General features: G+C 43.6%; 1 protein-coding gene across 1 annotated transcript in view; it reads left to right on the forward strand.

Moving 5' to 3' along the window:
* The window catches only part of LOC126048081 (ovostatin-like), an 84,648-nt gene extending 83,348 nt beyond the window's left edge, over positions 1 to 1,300 (forward strand). Inside the window, exon 37 of the mRNA XM_049822571.1 lies at positions 722 to 1,300. Coding sequence (XP_049678528.1) covers positions 722 to 774 — 53 coding nt within the window. The 3' untranslated portion in view covers positions 775 to 1,300. The remainder of the gene's footprint in view (positions 1 to 721) is intronic.
* Positions 1,301 to 15,575: the final 14,275 nt, after the last annotated feature.

Raw genomic sequence — 15,575 nt, forward strand, 5'->3', positions numbered from 1 at the left:
TACCCCTGTCTTTCCATTTCTTTCTTCATTTCAACACGAAGAAGATTAGAAAGTGATACGTCAGGAGTTGCTTTCTTACAAGCTACATACAGAAAGAAGTGTGGTTCCGCTTTCTTTCCGCAGTTTGAACATGATGGTTAAAATCAATAACTCAAAGGCAGCAGTGTTTCTGACTTCCCTGATCCGGGTTATCTCCTATTTTTGCTTTGTATTGCCATAGAAGGCTGCCAGTCAAAGAACTCTTCCTTAGTGGAATTTAAATACTTCTGTAGGAATGACAGTCCCACTGAACTCAAGAGGAGTTTAAGCACCTAACTAGAGAATTAAGTGCTTGACCACCGTTCTCGATCTGGCCTCAAGGAACTACAACTGCATCAGACATTACCCAGTTGTGGAACTTACGTCATCAAAACTGCGGCTGAGGTTCCCCTGTGCTTTTCTCAAACTTGGCACAACCTTTGGGAACTGCATCCTAGCAGATAAGCAGCAGTATCCAGAGAATTGACTCTGGAGTGCATGTTCTGCCACCTGATCCACAGCTTGCGTGGTCACAGCAATGATGTGTCCTCACAAACACGGCAGAGGACTGTGCACCCCTGCAACTGGGTGCCTTCACAACTGGAAGACTACCACAAAATCTGGTTCATAATGTGTTAATCACAGGCGCACGTGGATTGGGGTCAGAATGATTTCTCACTCTGACTTTCTTTCTTCTTTCCAGATGAATATGCCCTTGCAGAATACACAACACCCTGCTCCCCACCTTCCAGCTGAAATCAGATATGTGCCAGAAGAGGTAATGGTTCAGAAGGTATCAGGCAAGCATTTGCAGAGGAAGAAGAGGCTAAGAGACTTGGTTGTTTCTGGGAGGGCAATGACCCATTCTGGCCCACACTTCAAAAGAGCTTGGGTCAGGGTGGATCAGAAACTCCAGATAAAGTGCTTTTCCTAACAAGGGAGATACTGTGCAATTGTAAACCATGACCATCCAGCTTTTTGGAAACTCATGACATATATTCCAGTGAGAGCTTTGTCTAAAGGTAAACTCCTGAAAAGTGTACTCTTGGCCACAGATTCCTCTTAAAAAAAATCCAAGATTAGGAGAATAATCTGCTGCTGCTGCTGCTTCTGTAGATTTTATTTGTTTTGGTCTTTCCATTTATCCTGAAGGAAGATTCTGAAGAAATTACTTTGATCCCCACCTTTTTCAGTGACTGAACTGCATCATTTAAAGGTATCAGAATTCTAGTCACAGGAAGGCAACTTTTATGCAGTTTTTGACTCTATTTAGAAAGAAAGGGTTTTTCAGATTAACATCTCATATTTTACTGTTCTTTGTAATAAAACCTTCTAATGGCAATGCTATTTGTCGCAGTCTCCACTCCTTGTCGTATCTAGAAATGGGTGCTGTAAGGTATTTCATAAGCTAAAAAATTCATACCTTGGACAGGGCAACCAATTACAATGACACGCTGACATCAGTGACATCTTGTGGCACAGACAGGATCGGGGCCCTGGCCTATGTGATGGAAGCTTTCTACCCAAAGCCTAACGGTGGGAGAAGCTAGAGAGCTGTAACACAGAAACTCTTTGAAAAGGGGTTAGGGAGGAATGGTGTATCCAATGGAGCCCTTGGACGGAGAAAAATAAGAAGACTTGGAGGGAGTGAAAAATAAAGAGAGCCACAAGGAGGTTATGATGGAGTGGCAAAGTACAAGACATTTGCTGGCTTGCTTTCTGCATTTAGATACAGCAGACAGACAGCACTGTGGCTACTGTCCCTCACAGTCCGCAGCGACCTGGCATGACCTTCATCCTGACTAGATCACACTGGTGGAAGGACACAGAAACCAACTAAATATCCGTAACAATCTGAGCAGACATCTGCTAATTGAATCCTATCCTTGAGCTCCCGTTTCTTCAGTTGGAGTGTTAGACATAGTCTTAGTTACAGTCTTGGAAGATACTAGCTGATTTATCATGAAAGTAGGCTTCTCAAAGCAGATTTTGATTCCTACAAACACTTTACTCAACAGCAACGTGCCCGCTGTGAGACAGATCTCACAACAACACAGGAGGTGGTAGGAGAGGAGCAGCCCTTCCTACACCCCGGGAGCTCCGTTCAGCAGGGCGTCAGGCTTGCCCGGAGATGGCTCAGGTGAAACTAATCCTACTGCACCCAGCAGTGCAGGAACCTTTGTGCTAAGGGGCAGCCATGACAGAGACCCACAGGCTCAATGTAATCCCAGAAAGATGCAAAAGAAATTTGGGAGCTGTAGAAGCAGATAAATGGTGTTTTGGAAGGGACCTGTGGAGGGCATTAACTGAGACCTCCTGTTCTAAGCAGAACCACCCAGGAGGAACCTGCAACTCAAAGCAGGAGACAGCTGCAAAGGAAGAATCTCCGCTGTCTTCCCAGGACCTCAGCACTGGCCTGAGGGATGCAAGCTCTGTAAGATGAGGTCCAACCGGGAGCAGTGTATCGAGATGCATGACTCAGGCAACAGAAGACATCCAGACCTGCAGACAGACCTGTCCCTCAGGTCTGCACTGCACTTACTGCTGCAGTTCCGAACAATTTACTAAATGTTAGTTCTCCATGTCACCAAAAGCAATCATGCATAGGTCCTTCATTGCACTGTAAAAGGAAGTCATCCAGGAGGTTCCCTGAGGAAAGACCCAAGGGGTGGGAGAGAAAGAAATGAAGAACATTTCACGTGAAAGCTGTAAAAATATAACATATCATCCCCCAAACAACTTCCTTTCTTCTTCATGCCTTTCACCAACTTTCACATACTTTTAAAAAAGACCTGTAAAGTGATTTAGCACCAGGTATTTCCACTGAGATAAAATCCCAGAACCTAAAGCCTAAATGTCAGCAAAGGTTTACTGACATCACCTTTCTTGCTGCATCCAGGACAGTAATATGCCGCTTGTACCAGACCAACAAAACCACAACGCTAGGAACTATCTATGCTGAACTTCCAGCCACATTGTGTGAAGTAATATTTTTCTGCAGGGCGTTTTCTCCTCTGAGTCACACATTAACATATGCATATGTACACATACCGACAGACAAGGAGCCTACTCATCAATCTGTTACTCCTAGTATAGGTATTTCTTGGCTTGTTGCTCAGTTTTCTGCAAGTTCAGGCATGCTGTAGGGTTCCCGTGCTCCAATAAGAGTTGGGTTATTACAGCTGTCTTTCGTTTAGTCAAATACAATACCCTTCATTACAAACCGTGCCACCTCTGTGAGTGAAGGGATTGTGGAGATGCAAAAACTGTCACTGATCTTGTCTTGGACAGTCCTTGTGAACTAACCTCTGCTCAGGCACCTTCATGGATAACAACCAAAGGCAGGAGGCTGCAACTTCGCAGAGAAGAAAAGCTTTTTCTAGAGCAGCTATTGCTGGGACCCCAGTCCTCTGGGACCCCAAGTCACATTGCAGTTTAGCCAACCTAACAGGTAGGTGTTGCTGAACAGCATAGTCTTGGTCCTGCTCAACTTTTTCTGCCTTTTCTCCCTGACCCTCAGAGTGGTGCTCAACTCGACCCCACAAAGAGCGGGTCAGAGTTACGGACCCAACTCAAAACTGACAAGATTTAGGGGGAAAAAGTATGTTTCTTCCTTCTATCTGCTTGAACAGGCTTACCATGGGGCCAGAGAAGCAGTAGGAAGAGGGAGGAAAAAATGCACTGTCCCATTCAGCAAGGCCTGGACACAGCTCAGCTACGTCAGAAAGCTGTGCTGCACATCTTGGGAGCTTTTGCAGAAAGCTGAGTAGGCAAATGTGTCAGCACTCCACCTCCTACCCCTGCTTACCTTCTTACAGCACAGCCCTGCCTCTGTGCGTGCTCCGTGGCTCCTGCTTAGGGTCACAACTGTGCTCTCCAGTTTGATTTCTTGTAACAAGTCTTGGGTCTCTCCTTCTCTCCATCCAAAACCCCAGTGTCAGGATGTCTTCCTTTCCATTGCTATAATTTGCCTGTTTGTGTTTATGGACCTAAAGACAATGTCCTGACCCAACTTAAAGCCAGAGAGCTCTGGTCTCTGACTGCTCAGATCACAAAGGAGGTAATGGGAGTGTGTCTTACCTAACCTGTGGCAGCCTTGGTTCCTGAATATCAGGTACTGTCTAGGATGAGAAATAGTCTGAACTGTGGCGTTTCTAGTCATAGGAATGTCCCTCCTTTTCTCTCTCTTGGAAATCCATCTCTACTTCCTCACACGTCCTATGAAGTTGTGGTTGTATGCAATTTGAGCTGTGCTCTGAAGACATGAAGCACGTAAAAATAACCCAGTCTAATAAACAATTAAACATCTCTCCCCACAAGGTCCCAGTATCTGCTGGGTCTCAAATTTCAGCCATTCCCACAATCTTCTCTGTGAAGGTGGTTTCATACACTGAGGCCAAAGAATAGCTCTGGGCATGTCCTGGCTGTCTCTGCTTGGTCATGCATCAGCAGATGCAGACAAATCCAAATCCTTCTGTCCAAATCTGGATGGGGAAGACATGAACAAGCTGAAATCTGGAGGTTAACTGGCCTATTTAGACACAGACATAGTCTGCTTCACCACTGGCTACTCTGACTCTTGTATCAAGTCACCCACAGACTCGGGTCTTCCATCCAAAACAACAGGTGACTTCACAAGTAATTTCTACCACCAACAAAACCCCTTACCCCTGGATAGCCAGGTGGAGGCACAAGCACACATAACAACCCTCAGAAGTCTCTTGCTGGGTGCCTTTTGTGTGCATTTGGGGAAGGTCTGAGATAGGGGAAGACTTTCTGCAGATCAGCTAGCAGGAGGGTGTTCAGCTTGAGAGCAGCACTGGGGTCCAGGCAAAAAAGCAGACCAGCAATTCAGCAACACCAGGACCTAGGAAACCTTGGGAAGCAGCTGGACAGTTGGGTATAGGAGAATCGGGTATAGGACCCTACAGCTCTTTGTGAATTTAGATCCTGGCTGATGTGAGCTAAGTGCCTTAACACCCTAGAGAGCCTGACCCAATGCTCTGACATCTCTCTCAGCTTTCTAAATACACCTGCTGGCATTTGAAAGAATCAGGAAGGTAGCAACTTTTCATGTGGTAGCACTGTTCATGCAGGCAAGCCTGAAGGGGCACTTTGATGCATAAAACAACATTTATGAGCACATGTCATGCCATCAATATTCTTGGGTTCTCTCTCCTTAGGATGGACAGAAATATGGGAATGGAGCTCTCTGCTTTCTTTGTGTTGAATTTAAGCTTTGTTTTATTGAAGGACAGGAGTAGTTTCTTCCCTGAAAATTCTGGTGGAATTCCATGCAGTGCGATTGATGAGTTTCTACCTTTTGAAAAAAAGAAAGACATTTTGAGAAAAGGATGTCATGAGGTGAGTGGCTTTCACCTCTTCCAATTCTGCTCAAAACCCAGAGGTCCTATCCCCAGCATTTCTGTTCCCATCAGAAGCACCCCCTGAGCACAATGCTTAACCCCAAAAGTCACACTGAAAGCAATGTTTTCGTGTTTGCATGAGACCTGTGGGTGACTTTTGCTACAGATTGGACACGTGCTGAGGAATTAGCTATGATTGTGAAGATGTTAAGGTGCCAAGCCACTTTTCATTGACCCCAAACTCCCCCTTGCTCTACCATCCTGTCAGCAAAAAAGATTGCATGAGCTTCGAGAGGGGTCAGTCAGGCTAGTTCAATCCACCTTCTTCAGCTGTGTACACTCAGCCTGCTGCTAAACAAAAGCCTTTGTTTAATGCCATTCCAGTGAATGGCCAACTGCAAGCCTGCTCAGATGAAAACTGATATGAAAAGCAGATTCTTTCAAAAGCACAGCATTTAAATTTTGCTACAAATTTCCAAAACACTAGGCTAAGAGGGAGTGGCTGGGACAATGCCAGCAGTATCTAGCAAAATCTGCATTTTATAGCCTTCTTTTACCTCTATAACTCTTTTACCTCCAGCACAACTAGTGACCCAAATTTTTTCTCATGGAGCTTGCATCATGTGAAGTTGCTGATGCAGGAACTCAGGAGTTTGCTTAACCTCAATGCAAGTCAGAGAAGTTGAACTATGTCCCACACCCTCACTGCATTGAGATTTTAATTTTATTTGTTTGCCAGAGGTAAAAATAGAGCTTTGAGACCGTTTGGCCTGGGCTCACTGTGATATATCTGTATATATTTCTCTAACTAACTCATGAAGTAAATTTGAGAAATATGGCTACTTCCATGTTATGCTGTTTCATGTTCTTCCTCTTCACATGTCACTAAGAAATTATATTTAGAATTGATTTATGAGCTCCATAAGAAAGTCTTGATTTTTAAATGATGCAAAAAATTAGTTGTTGCACAGCAGAAACCTATCATGTACAGTAAGAAGCATGATACCTTGCTACTTTTCAGTCAGTTGTACACTACAATTTCTTTAATTACGTGTTTCATCTCTTCTCCACACGACTGAGTCACCCAACCCTTAGCATTGCCTTACCAAAGGGGAACTCCTTCCTGTGGAAAGAACTGATGAAAATCTTGATTGAAGTGGTGAAGTAAAGAATAGACAAGAGATGCAGAGCAGGTACAGAAGAAATCTCTAGAAAAGACACATAAGCCTGAGAGATCAATTTGGGAGTGCAGGTGGGTTCTCACTCTCGGTGTTTCAGACAAGTCAGTAGAAGCCATGTTAATGTCATCCTTTTCCACAAGCAGAGGATGCAGCTTTTGGGTCCTATCTCAACCAGTCAACAAAAAGGCTCGTTTCCACATTCTTTGCAGTCTGTGTCCTGCAAAGACACCTGTGAAGACTTTTTTTCCACCTGAAGCACTGGGAAGGTGCAGTAGTCCTCACTGCTCTTTGAGACTGCAATCAATCCATGAAAACCTGAGCCAAAGGATTTTCTTATTAAAATTCCAGATGAAAAGATGTAACAATTGACAGAAACTTCAGATACTGGGTTTTTAGGATCATGTGAATCAATCAGACAAAATGGTAAGGGTCACCTCCCGTCTCCAGAAATGCCAAATATTTTCTTATTAGGTGCCAAAGACAATATGTTTATGCTCAGTTCTTTAGTTTGAACGCAGGCACTAGTCTTCTGTGTATGTATATTTTCCTATAAAAAGAGTCCTTGAAATGGTCTGTCTGTTTAAAAGCCCAAATGATAGTCTGATCCTTTTAGCAGCAACGTCTGGTTGCCAGGTAAGAAATGCCTCCACCTCAGTGACCAGCAGCATTAAACCTTAAGCACTTTGTGGAAGCTCTTGATCAGTGCCAGAGGCTCTGCTGAACTCATGGCCAATAGATTTATTCTGCGCAATAGGCTGTCCTAGAGCAAACATATGCAGCATTACTTGCTCTGTTTCACTCTTCTTGATTTCTGCAACTTGTCTCCAACAATTAAGTTGCAGTTTTTCTTTCCTTTAACCTTTATTGCTTGCTGTAGTCATCTATCATGACTTTTTTCATTGTTGTCTCATGATTTTTTTCATTCTTGTTGACACTTGGTTTGGTTGAATGTGAATGCTTGGAGGGGATTCAGTGCCTTAGCATTGTTCAAGTTACACTCCTACTGTTTTTACCTCAAACAAACGGTGATGACACAGACTAGCACAATATCTGAGACGTGATCCTGTAAACAGTGGGAATAGTGAAACTATATATGCCCCTAGCTTTCATAGTTATGTAGCCCAGGAAGACTAGGTGAAACTTAGGAAGAAGACATAGAGCACTGAAATTAAATAAAATTATCTGGGGTAGATTCTTGCTTGCTTCTTGGGTGTACATAACTCTTATCTTTGATTATCAGAAGAGGCCAGCCCCTACATAAAGTGATGAAATGAATTGCCAAAGGTATTTGGAAAAATTTCAACCTTTTCAGTAACAAACTGGTCACTCTCTTCTGACGTTAGGTGCATTTCTGAAAACATGTTTCATGATTTGTAGTCAGTCTTGGACACAAGTTATGACTAGCAGGCCTGCTAAATAATTCTTTTCAAACTAATTCCAGACCTTTTCTGGTGTGATGGGGTTACCCAGACTTTTTCTGTCTCTTCCAGGAATATAAAGTCCTGCCAGTGTCAGTGGAGGGCTCACAAAAATAGCTTAAAGAACTATAAACCTGAAAAGAGGCAAGAAAAAAAGAATGACTAAAAGCCAGAGCAAAGGGGAGCCAGAAGAAACAAGAAGCCAGCACAGTGTCCAAGAAGTGAGCAAAGTGTTATGTTGAGGCTGAGGTCTTGCACGCTGGAGGCTATAAAGGGTGCACAGATGAGGGATCCAACAGTGCCCAGCTGCTCCTGCATTTTATTTTTGTCAGATAAAGCAAAAAGATTCACCGTAAGATTCACCGTGACTTTACTTTTTTATCCTCACGGTATCTTTAACGAAGTAACATTAGAGCATTTTGAACTCAGAGCAGTTCCTGGGGTACAGCGGCCGCTGCAGCCAGAGTGAAAACCACCCAGACTCTGTTTATTCAGCACAGCTCTGGGGAACTGCCTCTCATGGGCTTCAGTCTTGCTGTGCCCATCTGTTTTTAGAGTCTGGATCCTACCAAAGCCAGTGTGAATCCTCCTTTCCACCTCCCCGGGTTTTGGCAGGATTCAGAGTCTGCTGAGCCCCTGCACAGGACTGGTAGGACCCGTGGCTCTGCTGTCACAGCCAAATGTGCTGTCAAGTTTTGCACCCAACTGACACACTCTGTCTTGAAAAGAAGTCAGCTGAGTCATGGTTCCTTACTCTAATTGCTATAGTTAGAAAGATGCTCGAGAACCTTAAAACCGCCGTGAATCAATCATCCCCTTAATTTTCAGCGTGAGAAAAGGTCACCCATCTGCTTCTGCAGCCCATGGGAACGTGACAGGAGAGGCTCTGGAGGCTTTCCTCAGAGGTGTGAGCAGCCAGGACTCTGCAACTGCTCCCTGTAATAGCAAAACTCCCCTCGGGCTACCAGCTAGGGGTGGCATCAGACAGGGATGTGATGCTCCAGTCAGTCCCTCATCTCCACTCTCCAGCAGACAGTTTTGCCTAGCACGGATCATTTATGAGGCAGTAGCCTTAAGAAACACCTAGTTCTTTAAAAGTGAGAACTAGGCAACAAGGACTTTGACTCCCCATTTGCCTGAGGCCGGCTTGTCTGCCCTGAGCCAACTTGGAAGCCTCGACCGTTTAGAAAGAATAGAAGATAATAAAGCACGACAGATCTTCATCAAGGACGCATCCTCCAGCTTGTTCTGTACAGTGCTCAGCACTTCAATATACAGCTGCAGAATATATTGTCACTGGAGATGAAGCAGAAATAGCTTTTATGTGTGGGGAATGAATCCAAAAAAACTTTTCAGGCATAAGGTCAGGGGTTGAAGGCACGAACAGGCTCTCCCTGGGAGGCATCCTTAAAGTAGTGCAATTAATATACTGGGTAACACAAGAGTATTGTTGTGCTGCCAAGTAGATAATAATAACAGATAAAGGGAGAGAAAGCTGCAGGCTCTGAATAACATTTGCATGCCTTCCATAATGTGCCTGGAACAAGTTCAGTTTCTGGTATGTCATGGTGGAAAGAAAAAGCCTTTGCAACAACAAAAAATTGGATTTAGAAGCTAGATGTTGGTCAATGGCAAAAAGCTCAAAGTGATGCCCTCGTACTCACAGAGGGACTACTGTAGCCTCCAACATTTGGTGTTATCAGCCAGGTGCAAAAGACTCCTAAGTCCATGCTCTTTCTCACATTTGAGCCCTAGCAATATCATGCCTACACAGAAGACAGACTTGAAAGAGATGAGAAGAGGTAGCACCTGCTCTTAAGGATGTAAGTCTCATTTCTCAGATTCATCTTCTATGAACTCTTAGTTCTGAAAACATCATTTTACAACCTTAAAGTGACTACACCAAGATCCACACTTCCCTTCTCAGGGCAGCTGGAACAGCCATACAGCATTTCCCCAAAAAACATGTCTGAGAAATTTCATTTGGCCCAGGTCCATATGATAAAGCTACATTCATGTAACCACATCCAAAGCAGCATGTAAAGGCATTACTCCTCCAGAGTTCCCTTCTCACAGACAGCCCAACCTGCTGCTCAGAGAGACGATTCAGATCTGTTTTGTCAACAGTGCCTGCAACTCCACGAAAGGACTTTAGGGGTGCAATTATGTCAGTAAAGCCCTTGTAGGCTCTGTAGTCTGATGGCTGAGATCCCAAGGGGAAACAAAATTCCTGGATAACCCCTCTCAGATCACTCCAGAGATGGGCAATCAGCCAGGGAAGGCTACTCCACTGTAAACTAGTGGAGGGAAGGAGAGGAAAATGAGGGACTAACGGAGTCTCGAACGCTTATAACTCTGTTGTTGGGGCATTTCTGCAGAATGAAATTAAAAAGCAGGCTTTCCATAAAGCAGAGAAAAGCCATTGCAATATGAAAGCCTCAGACAGCTACTTCTGTCTGCATGTGACTGGTACAAGTTGTCACCCGAACTTAAAGCAAACGCTTCTACCTATGGAGTGCAGAAATCACAGCTCAGAAGAGACGAGAGCTGTGCATAGCTGTGAAAAAGAAACAAAGGACTAGGATTTTTCTTAGAGGCTGAAAGGTCAGAGAATGGGTTTGGCAGTCTTCAGCATGCTAGAGATGGCTGGTTTAGCCCTTTCTGGGAGCCAGGAGAGGAAATACACGGCAACATCATGTGCAGCTTGCGTCAGCTTTTGGTAGAGAGGATGATTTCTCAGTACCAGCCACGAGCTGATTGCTTGACATGACAGGTTTAAGGAGGGAGCATGCAGCCAGCCTAGTTGTCCCACCAGAGGAGAGGGCTTAACTAGCTATATTTATGGAATTACATGTCAAACGTTCCCCTTTTAATACTTCTTGCTAAGTATTTTACTTTTCCCCTCTAATACAAATTTGATTTACATTTGCAAGTATGAAGAATGAACTTACTAAGTACCAGAGATGTTTTGTGGGACTTATTCAGATATTTTATTAGTGACCCCTTTACATTTGAATGCAGCCCTTGCTGCTGCCTATCAAGACCACAAAGAAAAGTGGGTTGAATAACCCTTGGTCCTGTCCATACAAGGACAGTAAAACTGCAAAGCACTCCCAAAAGAAGCGTAGACTAACTTGATAGTCTAACTGTATCATTGCATTTACAGCTTAGCCTGAGCTCTGCCAGGTAAACTGCATATAACTAGGAAAGATAATTTCATTAGTATACCAAGATCCACTCCCAGACTTGTGCAGGTGCAGTGCCAGTAGTCAGATTCCAGCTTCACTCACCTCTGACTGGCACATTTGCCACCAAAACTGCACAGCAAAGACAGTCTTAATACTTTAGCTCACACAGACCTATTCCTGCTCGGACCTTAGCCTATTCACATGGGAGTATAAAGGTCCCAGTTTTGAAAATAGGTTCTGAATGACCCATCCACACTCACATGAGTCGCTGGCATAACAGAATCCTTGCAACTGGCTGACCTTCACATACCTTCATCTTTTACACCGCTGCCTTATCCAGGAGTGAAAACATCATAACCACTGAAATAAATTGCAGCCCTCCCCGCCCACCCATTTTATTGAAAGAAATTCCATCACTCTTCAAAATCACTGAAAGCTGTGACTATTCCTCTAGGGATATACTTATTTTCTTTAATGAGCTCACCATCCTCCTAGCTTGCAGAGCTGCTAGAGAACTTTGCCAGGGCCCGCATGTCTTAGAACAATGAAAGAAATCTTGCATGCTTGACTGGAGACCCTTTTGACCAAGCAGGACTTTACCTGTAGTTACCATGTTTCAGCATTGTTCCCCAACCACCTGGGCCAAACCAAGCATTTCGACCTTCACTATGCCTAAACAAATTGTTACAATCTAATCTGCTTAAAGGTTTTATAGGAAGCAGTCATAATCAAAGTCACAGACCGCTTCAGTGCTTTTCAATTAATTTTCGTAGCTGTAATAACCAAGTTTCTTTGTGTCGATTCTCCTTTGAATGCAGCAATTAACACATTTACAAGAAAGGTGTCAGTGTCTACACCACAAAGATATGGCCACAGGTCTTGCAGACACATCCAAGTTGGCTTCAGGCTGCCAGCTGGGTGCTGCTAGGAAGGCAATGAGGGAACTCCTCAAAGGGCTTTTGCCAGAGGTCATGCCACTACCTACGGCAGTGCTCAGAGAGCTAGTTCAAAGTTGCTCTGCTAGGCTGTGCAAACTCCCACAGAAATACCACTCTCCTCTCCTCCACTGCTCCAGTCAAACACAAAGAATGGTTGGGTGATGGCAATAATCTCCAAGAATAAGAAGGAGTACCATAACGAAACGAAACGTGAACAGCTACAAATACTGCAAAAACAGGAAAAAACAAGGAGCTCCAGACACTACTGGAATTTTCCTAGAGCCATTTTATGACTCCCACAGGAAAGAAATAGGGCTCTTTGCAATAATAGTGAAATTTGAGGTCAGGTCATTCCTTGACACAGAAATCACTGTGACCAGTTATCTTTGAAAAAAATTTTGCAGTTGAGTAGTATTACTATAATCTATCATAATGTGACAGCTTTTATTCTTAAAGAAAAACTTTTACTGATAGAACATATTAGTGCCTCAAAAAACCCAATCCACAGCCATAAAGGCACAATTTTTACAGTCTAACTGCCTGCAGCAGGGCTGTTTAAGTGGCAGAAAGCTATCTATACTCAGCTGGTGGGTCATTTTTTAACAAAGTTAACTAAATCAATCGGCTTATTCTACTATTCCCAAGGCTCGCTCTCATTGCTCTCCACCTGCAAACACACAGATCTAGCCAAGTGTGATGTTACTACTAAACAAGACTGGCTGAGGTCTGGAGTTATGGCTTAGGTGACTCTCAAAGTTAGGCTGGCAAACAATTCATTTTGAGTCAAGAATGCAAGATAATCCATCTGTATACAGCTATTTCTCCAACATTGCTTCACAGTTCCTCATATATGCCCAGAAAAACCAACAAGTTCTTCCGAAATGTCCTGGGAAGGAATCATGGTGTTGTTACAAAGCACAGCAGCCTTGAGACACATCTCCAAGAAATCTCAATGACAGAGGACTAAGGAGAGAATCTTATGTGCCTTCTATGTGAGCATGTGTGAGGAGGAGGTTTAGGTTAACTTAGGTGCCAGTCATCTGAATTAATTCTTCTATGAGGAAAGAACAGAACCCCAAATACAGTCTCTTGACCTGGTGATGAGGTAGCATACCTTATATCCATATAGAGTAATCTCCGTAAGTTTCTTGCACATATACAAATGAGTTATATGAAATGGGTATGATCTGAAGAGCAAGGAGATGCAGTCAGAAAAAAAACAAACCCAAAACCACAAACAGAGAAAACAAATGTTGATGGCTTTGTAAATATGTGTAGTGAAAACAACCCTTCAGTTTTACCAAGTGGAATGTTGTTTGATTTTGCTGTGCAAGACAAATGCTTATATGTTACAGACAAGAAGATGGGATGACCTCTAGTTTCCTTTATTGTGATAAGGTATAGTGGCTTTTTTTCATCCAGGGTATTTGTTTGATTGCAAACGCATTAGTTCAATAACTTCTCTACTCCAGATAATTGCATTTCTTGTTTGCTTATTTCATTTCTAGATGCACCTTCTCCATTCCAGTCAGTGGAGAGTTTAAACCAACGCAGTGAGTTATTTGGATATAGGATGCATGGATCATTTTATTCTGCATTTGGTTGCCATTCAGAAGGCATATATGCAAGAAGACATCGTGACTAGTGCCAGTTCTTGGAGATATGAGTATGGACTTTCTAACCAAAGCAAATTGGGGCAAAAAACCTGCTCATTATAACAGTAAGTTATACACAGCTACGCTCCTCTATCTATAAAACCTTTGAATGTCACCCAACCCATTTGATCTTTTGATTAAACTTTCAAAAGTAGCCTCAGAAAACTCCTTGCTGCATAAGGATGTGCACTGTGATGATTATCAAATTGGCTTGTTTGGGATGAATACTTTATTATTTTGCAATAAATTCATAACCACCTGAGAGAGCCAGGAAGAGCAAGAACATGCGATACTGATCATCTACTTTTTTTACAATGCCAACTCAAGTTCAAGCTTTGCTCAGTAAATTTCTGTTCTTGATAGCTCCTGGTGTGGTTATCCCATTGCAGAGAAAATCAAGCCTGATCCCTAGTGAAGCTCCTGAACTGCAGAAGCTGGCAGAGAACCTCTCTAATAGAAATGACAGGGAGCTGGGCTTTCAGACCAGAACATTAGACTGTTGTCTGTGGTTTAAGCAACCACAGCATGCCACAGAGAGACCTCAGGGGGACCACCTGTTGCTGCTGTCCTGTGCCAGTTCCATATGGTTTGATGCTTCTGTGAAAAATTTGAAGGCATAAAAGAAGAAAATGTCATAGCTGCCCTATGTGGCAGGTGCATCACACACTAGCAAGAAACAAGAAGAGACAGTCCTACAATGAATGTATCAGAAGATTAAAGCATGCTCTCATGCAGGTACTCTGCATTTGAAGCCATATCTCCCTGGCTTCAGGTCTACAAAATTTAACCATGTCGACAACATGGAGTGGTGGGTTGACCCCAGCCAGCAGCCAACCACCCACCGTACCTGTCACTCTCTTCCCTTTTCCAGGCGATGGGGGGATAGAAGGAAGGTGAAAAGGCTGGTGGGTTAAGGTAAAGACAGTTTAATAAGGAAAGCAAAAGAGAAGAAAAGTGAAAGAGAAGCAAAAAGAGGAAATTATCCACTCCTTCCCATTGGCAGGCAGATGTCCAGCCACTTACTAAGAAGTAGGGCCTCAGTACAGGTGGTGGTTCCTTCTGAAGACAAACGCCATAACCACAAACGTCCCCCCTCCTCCTCCTTTCCCTCACCTTTTATTGCTGAGCATGATGTCATATGGTCTGGGATGTCCCTTTGGTCAGTCTGGGTCAGCTGTCCCAGCTGTGTCCCCTCCCAGTCTCTTGCCCACCCCCAGCCTACTGGCTTTCGGATGGGAGGTGGGGGAGATAGGAAGCCTTGGCACTGTGCAAGCACCGTTCAGCAGTAGCCAAGACACTGGTGAGTTATGAACACTGTTCTAGCCACAAATGCAAAGTGCAGCAGCATACAGGCTACTATGAAGAAAGTTGACTTCATAACTTCACCCCAGCCAGACCCAGTACCAATATGAATGGAAAAAAATTATCTACAGTTATCAAACCACTGCTTTCCAGCATTGCTTTTCTTGTGGGGAGCAGTACACAGGGGGCTTTATTTTCTCTTGAGGGCACAAGAGAACAAAAAAAGGAGGTAATCCTTCTTTATCCTAAAATAAGGTCTTTGGATGAAAGCTGATCCTTTTTCTCCCTAAAAAAAACCAATTAGCTTCCACACAGGTGTGAAAACTAGGAACCTGGGGCACTAACAAATTGACATGGACCCACTGACTGGCTAATTTCAAGCTGAAATGAATCAAACTTCAGCAACACTGTGAAGTGCTCAATGGCTAAGGTAGAAATAACTAAGACCTTTTAGATCTTTTTCTATTTCTGGCTTCTCTATTATTCCATTTCATCAATATTCAGAATAC

This window comes from Accipiter gentilis, chromosome 18 (assembly GCF_929443795.1).
Source record: "Accipiter gentilis chromosome 18, bAccGen1.1, whole genome shotgun sequence".
NCBI lineage: Eukaryota > Metazoa > Chordata > Aves > Accipitriformes > Accipitridae > Astur > Astur gentilis.